Source organism: Staurois parvus, unplaced genomic scaffold, assembly GCF_062004578.1.
Source record: "Staurois parvus isolate SC_StPar_1 unplaced genomic scaffold, SC_StPar_1.0 ptg000388l, whole genome shotgun sequence".
Taxonomy (NCBI): Eukaryota; Metazoa; Chordata; class Amphibia; order Anura; family Ranidae; genus Staurois; species Staurois parvus.
The window spans coordinates 606,817-621,871 of NW_028318184.1; the positions used below are offsets into that span (position 1 = coordinate 606,817).

At 40.5% G+C, this 15,055-nt stretch overlaps 1 protein-coding gene across 1 annotated transcript in view; it reads left to right on the top strand.

Annotated features, from left to right (window-relative positions):
• The window catches only part of LOC149455744 (adhesion G protein-coupled receptor F5-like), a 180,071-nt gene that overhangs the window by 124,148 nt on the left and 40,868 nt on the right, over positions 1-15,055 (top strand). The window contains exon 12 of the mRNA XM_089685892.1: positions 13,985-14,190. Coding sequence (XP_089542018.1) covers positions 13,985-14,190 — 206 coding nt within the window. The remainder of the gene's footprint in view (positions 1-13,984; positions 14,191-15,055) is intronic.

Genomic DNA, 15,055 nt, shown 5'->3' on the forward strand with positions numbered 1-15,055 from the left:
GCAGGTATGGATAGCGAGAAAGGGTTTTGGGATGAACAGGAATAGCAATTTCAATAAGACCTTTGAGTACTGAAGGCTTAAGGAAACAAAGTCGCTCAAGTGTAGCATTTATATTCGAATACAGGTTCAGGGTATGTCAGTCACCAGCCTGCGTGTATTAAAATTATACAATTACTATGTAAATGATTAGTATTATGTATCACTAGAACAATGACCTTTTAAGATTGGCATTAGAGAGACAGGAACCCTTAATGGCTCTACTTTGGGGCACCACCTCACGTATCTATGACCCTGGATCAGGCATATTGGTGGGTATAGGTAAACAGTCGCATTCAGACCTTTATGGCACAATCTGTATTACTGCTTTGCACAGATCAAGAGAGAAGATCCTTAAAATCAAAAATCTATTGCAAGGCACATCCAAATCATCAGGCTGTGTATAGAGAAAAAAAGTTGCTTGTTTTGGGGTTCTATCTTTGTCTTGGGTGCTTTCCACACAATTAGCTGAAGGTTAGACCTATCTGGGTCTGTAATATGGTAAAAAGTATTATCTGATCCCATAATAAACACATTTCCATTTCTGTAATCCCCAGCATCATCAAATGACTGCCCGGAAGAAAAACTGATTCTGTATCAGTAGAAGAATGACCTTTTAGCTGTGGTTAGAGACTGGGGGGGGGGGGGATAATAGCTCTACTCTGGGGCACCACCTCACATATCTATGACCCTGGATCACACATATTGGTGGGCATAGGTGCACAGTCGCATCCAGACCTTTATGGCATAATCTGTATTAATGCTTTGCCCAGATCAAGAGAGAAGATCTTTAAAATCAAAAATCTATTGCAGGGCACATCCAATCATTAGGCTGTGTACAGAGAAAAAAAGTTGCTTGTTTTGGGGCTTTGTCTTTGTCTTGAGAAGAAAGAGAAGTGCGCCAGACTAAGTGCAGTATGAATATAAAAGTTTATTGCACACAAGATTATAAAAACTCACAAGACGTGGGTAGATATCAGGCATCAATATATAAGGAGGAGGATGTCATCTGTGCTGCACCTCACAAATGGATGGCTGTAATGCCAAGATGTTGCGTGGCTGGCGCTCTAGGCGGGTCCCACAGGAGGAGGCGAGGATGGCAGGCGCAGTAACCGGGAGTCGCGGCGCAGATAAGAACCGGGATCCAGGGCAGGCACTGCTGATCTCTCACATCAGCGTGGGTACAGTAGCCAGCTTGAGGCACATCCAAGATGGCCGCCGGGCAGGAAATGACATCAGGGCGTTGCTGAGAATCCTCCAAGGGGGCGGTGATGCGTTTCTAGGCAACCTGCCTTTTCATCAGACCTGATTGGCTAGTGGGATGAGCCAATAAATAAGGAGAAGAGGAAGGGGTGGGGCAACTGAGGGGCGCGGTAGTGAAATTAAAAAAAATGTATAATGCATACAGGCTTAACAAGCAGTGGTGGAAAACATAAGAAATAAACGGTGAGCAGCTGCTTTCTGTAGAACATGTGAAAGATAGGAAGAATAGAAGGAAAGGAAAGGAAAGAAATGGAGAAAAAAAAAAAACGCATGTGAAAGATAAAAGATTACACAGGGAATATTTAATTATAAACGTTATTACTATGATGTGGATTATAAAGGGTAAGATGGGCGGGTAAGAAGGTGGAATATGAAGGGGGAGACAATCAGGGGAAAAAAAAAAAAAAAAAGGGGGAAGTGGTGGGAATTGAAGTATCTACTATAAAAAATAAATAAAAAAAAAAAATATATGAAGAATAAATTAAAATAATTTTTTTTAAAAAATTAAATAATCGTGTGTATCTCAATCTCTTCATTGAGGCCCCTAGGTGCAAGGGTATCTAAAGTAAAAATCCAATAGGTCTCCTGTTGGCATAATAGTTTGAAACGTTCAGCTGGGGGGAGATGGTCTGGTATAGCCTCAATGACCCATACTTGTAGATGGAGAGAGGATTTAGAATGAAACTCTGAAAAATGGCGGGGAACACTGTATTTGGTAATGCCATCATCAACTGACCTCCGGTGCTCTCCAAATCTTTTTAGCAGTGTTCTAATGGTACGTCCCACATATAAAAGGCCGCACGGGCAGGACAAACAATAAATTACATATGTGGAAGAGCAATTATAAAAGGCTTGGAGGGGATAGACTTTTCCATTAATTGTAAAATTTTGTTGCCCATGCTTCACATGGGCACACGTGAGGCAGAGCGGTTTATTGCAGCGGAACATCCCAGTAAGTGGGATTAGTACCGGTCTATTGTGAGTGGGAAGGGATTTCAGGGGTGGAATTTTACTAGGTGCAATTTTATTCTTAATGTTAATTGCTCTTCTATATACAAATGTGGGGGTAGGAGGCATAATCATTTTAAGATGTGGATCTTGATGTAAGATAGGCCAGTGTTTCTTCAGGATGGATTCCATTTTGTGATGTTTAGAATGGAACTGTGTAATGAAACGGATATTGTTGTTGTTCGATGATTGCGGCTTAGGTGGGGGGATCGTGTCTGATAAGTAGGTGAGATATGCTTGTTCCACTAACTCAGAGGGATATCCTTTTTCTGCAAATTTTTATTTTAATTCAATGCTTTGGGCTTTGTAGTCCTTAAGTAAGGTACAGTTGCGTCGAAGTCTGCAAAACTGTCCTTTGGGTATATTTTTGAGCCATCTAGGATGATGACAGCTAGTATAATGAAGAAAGGAATTACCAGCGGTTGGTTTGGTGTAATTTTTAGCTATAATATTAGAGTCCGAGTGGCTAAGTTCCAGGTCAAGAAAACTTAGTGAGGTAGGGTCCATAACGTGGGTAAAAGAAAGATTGAATGGGTTATTGTTACAGTGTTGAATGAAAGATGCAAGAGAAGTGACAGGGCCGTCCCAGATGATGATAATGTCGTCTATATAACGACCATTGAACACCAAATGGGCAGCAAAGATGTTATTACTCCAGATATAGCGATCTTCTCAGAGGCCCATGGTGAGATTGGCATAGCTAGGTGCAAAATTAGCGCCCATGGCTGTGCCTGTTTTTTGTAAATAGAAACTATCATTAAACAAAAAATAGTTGTGCTGGAGGCAGAATTTTGTAGCAGTGAGGATGAAATTAATCTGGCTAGGGTGGAGGGAAGTATCCAAAGACAGGAAGTGTAGAACAGCTTCTAGTCCTACATCGTGAGGGATAGAGGTGTATAGGGAACTAACGTCAAGGGAGACCCAGATATAAGAAGGTTCCCAGGAGTACGCCTCAAGAATTTCCAATAGATGTACACCATCCCGAATATAGGAAGGAAGTGATTGGGCTAGAGGTTGGAGAAAGCTATCAATATAGAGCGAATAGCTGGTGGTAATGCTCTCCATAGCTGCAACTATAGGGCGGCCAGGCAGATGATCAAGGTCTTTATGGATTTTTGGGAGATGATAAAAATATGGAGTTTTGAATATGTCTCTCCGGAAAAAAGAGGCCTCTGATTTAGAGAGGATTCCTTCCTGGGTGGCAATTTTGATGATATCATTCGATTCTAGGATGTATTTAGGAAGAGGGTCCGAGGCTAGTTTAAGGTAGGTGTTGGAATCAGACAACAGACGATTGGCTTCATTAAAATAATCGACCTTATCTTGGATGACTATCCCTCCCCCCTTGTCAGCTGTCTTAATGATAATATCAGAGTTATTGCTAAGGGTTTTGAGGGCTAAGAATTCAGAGTGGTTGAGGTTAGATGTAAATTTAGTGTTTTCAGAACAGAGGATTTTGAGATCAGAGTGTACCATTTGAAAAAAAGTCTCTATGTAGGGACCCTTATTATAAGTTGGGTTGAATGTGGATGGTGGTTTTAGATTTGTATGTCTAATACGGGGAGAATCTGGAGGATATTGAGACAGAAGAAAGGTGTCATCTGGGTCTCCGTCATCCCAGAGTTCCATTAGTAAGTCTAGGGCCTGAGGGTCAATTGAAGGATCTGTTTCCACAATGGTGGTGTTAGGGGATAGAGATGATGTTTTGGAGTTCTTAAGGGGCTGTAGCTGAAAATGTCTTTTGAGAGTAAGATTGCGGGTGAATTTATTGAGGTCTTTGAATAGGGTAAAAGGATTAGGTGTAGTAGTCGGTGCAAAATTGAGGCCTCTTTTTAGTAGTGACAGTTCACTATCTGTTAATGTGATGGATGAAAGGTTATAAACTTTTATAGTTTCCTGATTTTGACAGGTTTTTTTGGGTTTATGTCGACCCCCTCTCCTGCCTCTTCGTCGTGTTTTCTTTTTAATAGGCTGGAGCGGGGGGTCTGATCTAAAAAAGGGACCTCAATATTGCTGGGCTGTTCAGGGGAATAATTGGTGGTAGCATTGACTGTGGATATATGACTAATATGGTTGGTGGTATGGGTAGTGCGGTGTGTGGTGTGTTGGGGTATAGGATGGGGAATGTGGTGGGTATGAAGTGATGAGTGGGGCCGAACAGATAAATGATGTTTAGTAGGTACTGTAATGGAATGGCTGTACCTAGGGAGTAATGATTTTGGATGGACTGGCCTACTATGCCATCTGGAGGAGGAGGTAGGTTTATTACTAATAATGCCAGGGGAATGAAATGGTGGATGGTTACGAGTAGTGGTATTTTTTAAAAGGGATGGTATATGTTTGGGAGGTAAAGATATATGTAGTAAACTGGGGATGGGGGGAAGGGAAGAAGGAGGAGAAATAGGAATGACAGTTTTGGGTTTCTTCCAATTGAAGACTCTATTAAGATTATAATCATCCAGGTCTCTCCTAAGTTTACCTAATTTGGTATCTAGGAGCGAGTCCTCCCTATATTTAGTATTGCGTTTAAGTGTTTTAAGCCAGATTAGTGGAAGTGTGGGTGTAAGAGACTGAAGTTGATAAATAAGTTGTAAGGTAGTATTTTTGAGTATCTGGAACCTATCGTCTCTATACTTGATTAAAAGTTTGATCCATTTTTGTGTACAAAATTCTGCAATTTGGGCCTATTCAGAGCAAAGATCAGGATCCTTAAAGGAACAGGTATTAAGAATACGTAGGCCCCGGGGAGAAATCATGGCCAGGGAATAGCGTTTTAGAAAGAAACTGTCCCACCATTGTTGGTTGGTACGATTAATAGAATCTTCTATTTTCTTCATAACAAGGGTACATTTTTGAACTAGAGGTTTTGATAGTGAAAAAGATTGTTGAAAAAAGGAAGCAGGAAAAAGATCGTATAACTCCTCTAGAGTAGAGTACTTAGATGATTCTATATCCGAAAGGATAGTAGGATTAGTAGTACTATGTGGAGATGAAGATAATGTTGGGGATATCATTATGGACATGGGCAAAAGTATATACTATATTGGAAATGATGGGAAAAAGGAAGGGGTTGTTTAAGGTAATGGAATTAAATTATACAGTGTATAAGGTAAACATGTTCGTCAGAAAGCAGCACACAAAAAAAAAAAGTTTATATATAAAACATAAATGGCAATCAATTAAATTGGTATTAGAGAAAGCACAGCATTAATTAAATGGTCTATAATAAAAATGAGTGAACAAATGCATCAATTGAACAAATAAAACACCAGCAAAAACAATCACAATCAAGAAAGACAAATCAATAAATTTAAATGGAAAAAAGGGAAGTTCTCTGCAGCACAATAAAGGTTTAGTATAAAAGACAAAAATAAAAATGCAATTGGCGTAAGAGAATTTGTAGTGGATATAACGTTCACTCAGTAAATCTTAAACAAAATAATCCAGTAAACAGAAATTAAGATATATAAATCATATATGCCAGTAATAAAGGGACAACAAGTAGATGATGCAGCTTTAGTGGTGAGGAAAGGGAAGGGGGGAGGGGGGTAGGGAAAGGAGGGGAAAAAAGGCCTTGTGATGCAAACAGTACTGCATTGAGATAGATGGTATATATATATGTATACATATATATACACAACGCTGCAATGTAGACACCGTCGTGAGGCTTGCACTTTCTAGAGTAAACCGGACTCTGTGGTAAATGGAGAAGAAAGAGAAGTGCGCCAGACTAAGTGCAGTATGAATATAAAAGTTTATTGCACACAAGATTATAAAAACTCACAAGAAGTGGGTAGATATCAGGCATCAATATATAAGGAGGAGGATGTCATCTGTGCTGCACCTCACAAATGGATGGCTGTAATGCCAAGATGTTGCGTGGCTGGCGCTCTAGGCGGGTCCCACAGGAGGAGGCGAGGATGGCAGGCGCAGTAACCGGGAGTCGCGGCGCAGATAAGAACCGGGATCCAGGGCAGGCACTGCTGATCTCTCACATCAGCGTAGGTACAGTAGCCAGCTTGAGGCACATCCAAGATGGCCGCCGGGCAGGAAATGACATCAGGGCGTTGCTGGGAATCCTCCAAGGGGGCGGTGACGCGTTTCTAGGCAACCTGCCTTTTTTTCAGACCTGATTGGCTAGTGGGATGAGCCAATAAATAAGAAGAGGAAGGGGTGGGGCAACTGAGGGGCGGGGTAGTGAAATTAAAAAAAATGTATAATGCATACAGGCTTAACAAGCAGTGGTGGAAAACATAAGAAATAAACGGTGAGCAGCTGCTTTCTGTAGAACATGTGAAAGATAGGAAGAATAGAAGGAAAGGAAAGGAAAGAAATGGAAAAAAACAAAAAAAACAAAAAAAAACGCATGTGGAAGATAAAAGATTACACAGGGAATATTTAATTATAAACGTTATTACTATGATGTGGATTATAAAGGGTAAGATGGGCGGGTAAGAAGGTGGAATATGAAGGGGGAGGGGGAGACAATCAGGGGAAAAAAAAAGGGGAAGTGGTGGGAATTGAAGTATCTACTATAAAAAATAAATAAAAAACAAAATATATGAAGAGTAAATTAAAATAATTTTTTTAAAAAAATTAAATAATCGTGTGTATCTCAATCTCTTCATTGAGGCCCCTAGGTGCAAGGGTAGCTAAAGTAAAAATCCAATAGGTCTCCTGTTGGCATAATAATTTGAAACGTTCAGCTGGGGGGAGATGGTCTGGTATAGCCTCAATGACCCATACTTGTAGATGGAGAGAGGATTTAGAATGAAACTCTGAAAAATGCCATCATCAACTGACCTCCGGTGCTCTCCAAATCTTTTTCGCAGTGTTCTAATGGTACGTCCCACATATAAAAGGCCGCACGAGCAGGACAAACAATAAATTACATATGTGGAAGAGCAATTATAAAAGGCTTGGAGGGGATAGACTTTTCCATTAATTGTAAAATTTTGTTGCCCATGCTTCACATGGGCACACGTGAGGCAGAGCAGTTTATTGCAGCGGAACATCCCAGTAAGTGGGATTAGTACCGGTCTATTGTGAGTGGGAAGGGATTTCAGGGGGGGAATTTTACTAGGTGCAATTTTATTCTTAATGTTAATTGCTCTTCTATATACAAATGTGGGGGTAGGGGGCATAATCATTTTAAGGTGTGGATCTTGATGTAAGATAGGCCAGTGTTTCTTCAGGATGGATTCCATTTTGTGATGTTTAGAACGGAACTGTGTAATGAAACGGATATTGTTGTTGTTCGATGATTGCGGCTTAGGTGGGGGGATCGTGTCTGATAAGTAGGTGAGATATGCTTGTTTCACTAACTCAGAGAGATATCCCTTTTCTGTAAATTTTTGTTTTAATTCAATGCTTTGGGCTTTGTAGTCCTTAAGTAAGGTACAGTTGCGTCGAAGTCTGCAAAACTGTCCTTTGGGTATATTTTTGAGCCATCTAGGATGATGACAGCTAGTATAATGAAGAAAGGAATTACCAGCGGTTGGTTTGGTGTAATTTTTAGCTATAATATTAGAGTCCGAGTGGCTAAGTTCCAGGTCAAGAAAACTTAGTGAGGTAGGGTCCGTAACGTGGGTAAAAGAAAGATTGAATGGGTTATTGTTACAGTGTTGAATGAAAGATGCAAGAGAAGTGACAGGGCCGTCCCAGATGATGATAATGTCGTCTATATAACGACCATAGAACACCAAATGGGCAGCAAAGATGTTATTACTCCAGATATAGCGATCTTCCCAGAGGCCCATGGTGAGATTGGCATAGCTAGGTGCAAAATTAGCGCCCATAGTGAACAGTCACAGATAGTGAACACCACCAACCATATTAGTCATATATCCACAGTCAATGCTACCACCAATTATTCCCCTGAACAGCCCAGCAATATTGAGGTCCCTTTTTTAGATCAGACCCCCCGCTCCAGCCTATTAAAAAGAAAACACGACGAAGAGGCAGGAGAGGGGGTCGACATAAACCCAAAAAAACCTGTCAAAATCAGGAAACTATAAAAGTTTATAACCTTTCATCCATCACATTAACAGATAGTGAACTGTCACTACTAGAGATGAGCGAATCGAACCAGGCGAACCGGAATTCGAGTCGAATTTCAGGAAATATTCGATTCGCGTCGAATCCGAAATTTTGCCTACTTCGGGTGCGCGAATCGAACATTTCCAGATCAGCCGGCAAAAGTGTCCCTGCAGTGAGCTCCGCTATTTCTGACAGTTCTCTGACAGAAGGAACACATGTTTAGCGGTTGAAACATTGTATCTATTAGTTTACATTTAGGATACAGATGTTTCAACCGCTGTACATGTGAAGAAGCTGTGAGAGAACTGTCAGAAATAGAGGAACTCTGCACATACACTTTTTGCCGGCTTGGAATTATTCTTATTTTCATCCTACTTCTTCTTCTTCTTCTTCATCCTCATCCTCATCCTCTTCTTCTGAGGATGAGGATGAAGAAGAAGAAGAAGAAGTAGGATGAAAAGAAGAATAATTCCAAGCCGGCAAAAAGTGTATGTGCAGAGTTCCTCTATTCTGCAGATACACTTAGAGGAGCTCTGCACATACACTTAGAGGAGCTCTGCACATACACTTTTTGCCGGCTTGGAATTAATCTTATTTTCATCCTACTTCTTCTTCTTCTTCTTCATCCTCATCCTCATACTCAGAAGAAGAAGAAGAGGATGAGGATGAAGAAGAAGAAGAAGAAGAAGAAGTAGGATGAAAAGAAGAATAATTGCAAGCCGGCAAAAAGTGTATGTGCAGAGTTCCTCTATTCTGCAGATACACTTAGAGGAGCTCTGCAGATACACTTAGAGGAGCTCTGCACATACTTTTTGCCGGCTTGGAATTAATCTTATTTTCATCCTACTTCTTCTTCTTCTTCTTCATCCTCATCCTCAGAAGAAGAAGAAGAGGATGAGGATGAAGAAGAAGAAGAAGAAGTAGGATGAAAATAAGAATAATTCCAAGCCGGCAAAAAGTGTATGTGCAGAGTTCCTCTATTCTGCAGATACACTTAGAGGAGCTCTGCAGATACACTTAGAGTAGCTCTGCACATACACTTTTTGCCGGCTTGGAATTAATCTTATTTTCATCCTACTTCTTCTTCTTCTTCTTCTTCTTCTTCATCCTCATCCTCAGAAGAAGAAGAGGATGAGGATGAAGAAGAAGAAGAAGAAGTAGGATGAAAATAAGAATAATTCCAAGCCGGCAAAAAGTGTATGTGCAGAGCTCCTCTAAGTGTATCTGCAGAGCTCCTCTAAGTGTATCTGCAGAATAGAGGAACTCTGCACATACACTTTTTGCCGGAAACCGCTGTATGGAGTGATTGTCCCAGAACTGTCAGAAATAGACTATTTCTGACAGTTCTGGGACATTCACTCCATACAGCGGTTTCAACCGCTGTATGGAGGGAATGTCATAGAACTGTCAGAAATAGACTATTAATAACAGTTCTGGGACTGTCCTTCCATACAGCGGTTGAAACATTGTATCTATTTGTTTCCATAAATGGATCCATTTATGGAAACAAATAGATACAATGTTTCAACCGCTGTATGGAAGGAATGTCCCAGAACTGTCATTAATAGTCTATTTCTGACAGTTCTATGACATTCCCTCCATACAGCGGTTGAAACCGCTGTATGGAGTGAATGTCCCAGAACTGTCAGAAATAGACTATTTATGACAGTTCTGGGACATTCACTCCATACAGCGGTTTCAACCGCTGTATGGAGGGAATGTCATAGAACTGTCAGAAATAGACTATTAATGACAGTTCTGGGACTGTCCTTCCATACAGCGGTTGAAACATTGTATCTATTTGTTTCCATAAATGGATCCATTTATGGAAACAATAAACCCAAAAAAACCTGTCAAAATCAGGAAACTATAAAAGTTTATAACCTTTCATCCATCACATTAACAGATAGTGAACTGTCACTACTAAAAAGAAGCCTCAATTTTGCACCGACTACTACACCTAATCCTTTTACCCTATTCAAAGACCTCAATAAATTCACCCGCAATCTTACTCTCAAAAGACATTTTCAGCTACAGCCCCTTAAGAACTCCAAAACATCATCTCTATCCCCTAACACCACCATTGTGGAAACAGATCCTTCAATTGACCCTCAGGCCCTAGACTTACTAATGGAACTCTGGGATGACGGAGACCCAGATGACACCTTTCTTCTGTCTCAATATCCTCCAGATTCTCCCCGTATTAGACATACAAATCTAAAACCCCCATCCACATTCAACCCAACTTATAATAAGGGTCCCTACATAGAGACTTTTTTTCAAATGGTACACTCTGATCTCAAAATCCTCTGTTCTGAAAACACTAAATTTACATCTAACCTCAACCACTCTGAATTCTTAGCCCTCAAAACCCTTAGCAATAACTCTGATATTATCATTAAGACAGCTGACAAGGGGGGAGGGATAGTCATCCAAGATAAGGTCGATTATTTTAATGAAGCCAATCGTCTGTTGTCTGATTCCAACACCTACCTTAAACTAGCCTCGGACCCTCTTCCTAAATACATCCTAGAATCGAATGATATCATCAAAATTGCCACCCAGGAAGGAATCCTCTCTAAATCAGAGGCCTCTTTTTTCCGGAGAGACATATTCAAAACTCCATATTTTTATCATCTCCCAAAAATCCATAAAGACCTTGATCATCTGCCTGGCCGCCCTATAGTTGCAGCTATGGAGAGCATTACCACCAGCTATTCGCTCTATATTGATAGCTTTCTCCAACCTCTAGCCCAATCACTTCCTTCCTATATTCGGGATGGTGTACATCTATTGGAAATTCTTGAGGCGTACTCCTGGGAACCTTCTTATATCTGGGTCTCCCTTGACGTTAGTTCCCTATACACCTCTATCCCTCACGATGTAGGACTAGAAGCTGTTCTACACTTCCTGTCTTTGGATGCTTCCCTCCACCCTAGCCAGATTAATTTCATCCTCACTGCTACAAAATTCTGCCTCCAGCACAACTATTTTTTGTTTAATGATAGTTTCTATTTACAAAAAACAGGCACAGCCATGGGCGCTAATTTTGCACCTAGCTATGCCAATCTCACCATGGGCCTCTGGGAAGATCGCTATATCTGGAGTAATAACATCTTTGCTGCCCATTTGGTGTTCAATGGTCGTTATATAGACGACATTATCATCATCTGGGACGGCCCTGTCACTTCTCTTGCATCTTTCATTCAACACTGTAACAATAACCCATTCAATCTTTCTTTTACCCACGTTATGGACCCTACCTCACTAAGTTTTCTTGACCTGGAACTTAGCCACTCGGACTCTAATATTATAGCTAAAAATTACACCAAACCAACCGCTGGTAATTCCTTTCTTCATTATACTAGCTGTCATCATCCTAGATGGCTCAAAAATATACCCAAAGGACAGTTTTGCAGACTTCGACGCAACTGTACCTTACTTAAGGACTACAAAGCCCAAAGCATTGAATTAAAATAAAAATTTGCAGAAAAAGGATATCCCTCTGAGTTAGTGGAACAAGCATATCTCACCTACTTATCAGACACGATCCCCCCACCTAAGCCGCAATCATCGAACAACAACAATATCCGTTTCATTACACAGTTCCATTCTAAACATCACAAAATGGAATCCATCCTGAAGAAACACTGGCCTATCTTACATCAAGATCCACATCTTAAAATGATTATGCCTCCTACCCCCACATTTGTATATAGAAGAGCAATTAACATTAAGAATAAAATTGCACCTAGTAAAATTCCACCCCTGAAATCTCCTCCCACTCACAATAGACCGGTACTAATCCCACTTACTGGGATGTTCCGCTGCAATAAACCGCTCTGCCTCACGTGTGCCCATGTGAAGCATGGGCAACAAAATTTTACAATTAATGGAAAAGTCTATCCCCTCCAAGCCTTTTATAATTGTTCTTCCACATATGTAATTTATTGTTTGTCCTGCCCGTGCGGCCTTTTATATGTGGGACGTACCATTAGAACACTGCGAAAAAGATTTGGAGAGCACCGGAGGTCAGTTGATGATGGCATTACCAAATACAGTGTTCCCCGCCATTTTTCAGAGTTTCATTCTAAATCCTCTCTCCATCTACAAGTATGGGTCATTGAGGCTATACCAGACCATCTCCCCCCAGCTGAACGTTTCAAATTATTATGCCAACAGGAGACCTATTGGATTTTTACTTTAGATACCCTTGCACCTAGGGGCCTCAATGAAGAGATTGAGATACACACGATTATTTAATTTTTTTAAAAAAATTATTTTAATTTATTCTTCATATATTTTTTTATTTTTTTTTATTTTTTATAGTAGATACTTCAATTCCCACCACTTCCCCTTTTTTTTTTTTTTTCCCCTGATTGTCTCCCCCCCCCCTTCATATTCCACCTTCTTACCCGCCCATCTTACCCTTTATAATCCACATCATAGTAATAACGTTTATAATTAAATATTCCCTGTGTAATCTTTTATCTTCCACATGCGTTTTTTTTTTTTTTTTTTTCCATTTCTTTCCTTTCCTTCTATTCTTCCTATCTTTCACATGTTCTACAGAAAGCAGCTGCTCACCGTTTATTTCTTATGTTTTCCACCACTGCTTGTTAAGCCTGTATGCATTATACATTTTTTTTAATTTCACTACCCCGCCCCTCAGTTGCCCCACCCCTTCCTCTTCTCCTTATTTATTGGCTCATCCCACTAGCCAATCAGGTCTGAAAAAAAGGCAGGTTGCCTAGAAATGCGTCACCGCCCCCTTGGAGGATTCCCAGCAACGCCCTGATGTCATTTCCTGCCCGGCGGCCATCTTGGATGTGCCTCAAGCTGGCTACTGTACCCACGCTGATGTGAGAGATCAGCAGTGCCTGCCCTGGATCCCGGTTCTTATCTGCGCCGCGACTCCCGGTTACTGCGCCTGCCATCCTCGCCTCTTCCTGTGGGACCCGCCTAGAGCGCCAGCCACGCAACATCTTGGCATTACAGCCATCCATTTGTGAGGTGCAGCACAGATGACATCCTCCTCCTTATATATTAATGCCTGATATCTACCCACTTCTTGTGAGTTTTTATAATCTTGTGTGCAATAAACTTTTATATTCATACTGCACTTAGTCTGGCGCACTTCTCTTTCTTCTCCATTTACCACAGAGTCCGGTTTACTCTAGAAAGTGCAAGCCTCACGACGGTGTCTACATTGCAGCGTTGTATATATATGTATACATATATATATACCATCTATCTCAATCCAGTACTGTTTGCATCACAAGGCCTTTTTTCCCCTCCTTTCCCTCCCCCCTCCCCTCCCCCCTTCCCTTTCCTCACCACTAAAGCTGCATTATCTACTTGTTGTCCCTTTATTACTGGCATATATGATTTATATATCTTAATTTCTGTTTACTGGATTATTTTGTTTAAGATTTACTGAGTGAACGTTATATCCACTACAAATTCTCTTGCGCCAATTGCATTTTTATTTTTGTCTTTGTCTTGAGTGCTTTCCACACAATTAGCAGCAGGTTAGACCTACTTGGTTCAATGAATGGGTGAGTGGATTGGCTCTATATTATGGTATGAAGTATTATCTGATCTATAATGAACTTATTTACATTTCTGTAATCTCCAGCATCATCAGGAAACTGCAAGGAAGACACTACCCTACAACTTCCTACAACTCCCAGTGGTTCTACATTTAATGTGGCATGTCAGCTGGCTTACCCAAATACAACATTGCAGGGCACAATAGATTACAAATGCGAAGATGGGAATTGGTCCCCACCAGTAAATGGCTGCTACTCTGCAGTAGTTTTCCAGCAGCTGGTGGATGCTCAGGTAACAATAGATTGTTGATGCCATCGGTTGATGAGACAACATAACTTATTTCCACAAAAATGTTTTATACTTCATGGTGTGCTCCACTGCAAAATTCTCCGGTTGTGGTCTGACTCATTGCACTCCAGCAAAGCAGTCAGTAATATGGGATAAATCATTGCACTCTGGGCTGCAAACTGCAAATATTCTTGTTAATGTAAACAACCTCTGGCACTAAAGAGCGCTTTTTCTAAGAATGAAGAGACTTAAAGCTGAAATAGACATGGATTACAGCACTTGTACATACACCAAATGTATATGAGAAGTCCGCACTAAGATAACATACGTGTTGAAATCAATTTGACAGCTGCTGTGTGAATATCAAAGAATACTTTTGATACACTATAATGGATCTGCGTGACACAGCGCTTGGTGTTCTAAATCTATCTAAGAAAAATAAAGTGCTAAATCAGTGGCTAGCTGCAATAAAAAAATTGCGAAAACCTTATATCACTCAGTGTTTAGTGCTATAAATATAGTTACAACCTGCCAACTAGTCACTGATTTAGCACTGATAGTATTTGTTTTTTAAGTATGAATTTTTGATGTTTGCACATTAGATTTACAGCACCAAGCGCTGTGTCACACAGATTCACTTGTATGTACACCTGTGGATTAAAGAGCAGGGCCAACTTAATAGGATCATGGGTCCCTGGGCAAAGTAATGTCCCTACCAGCCTGCCCCACTTTACACACCTACTCTCAAGAATTAAAGTATAAATAACTGATAGTATCAAGCATATATTTATTAGTACTTTCCATAAAATCGATTTTAAACAATAAGAAAACATGCCATAAATCGAGAACTAATCGACACAGTACAGGA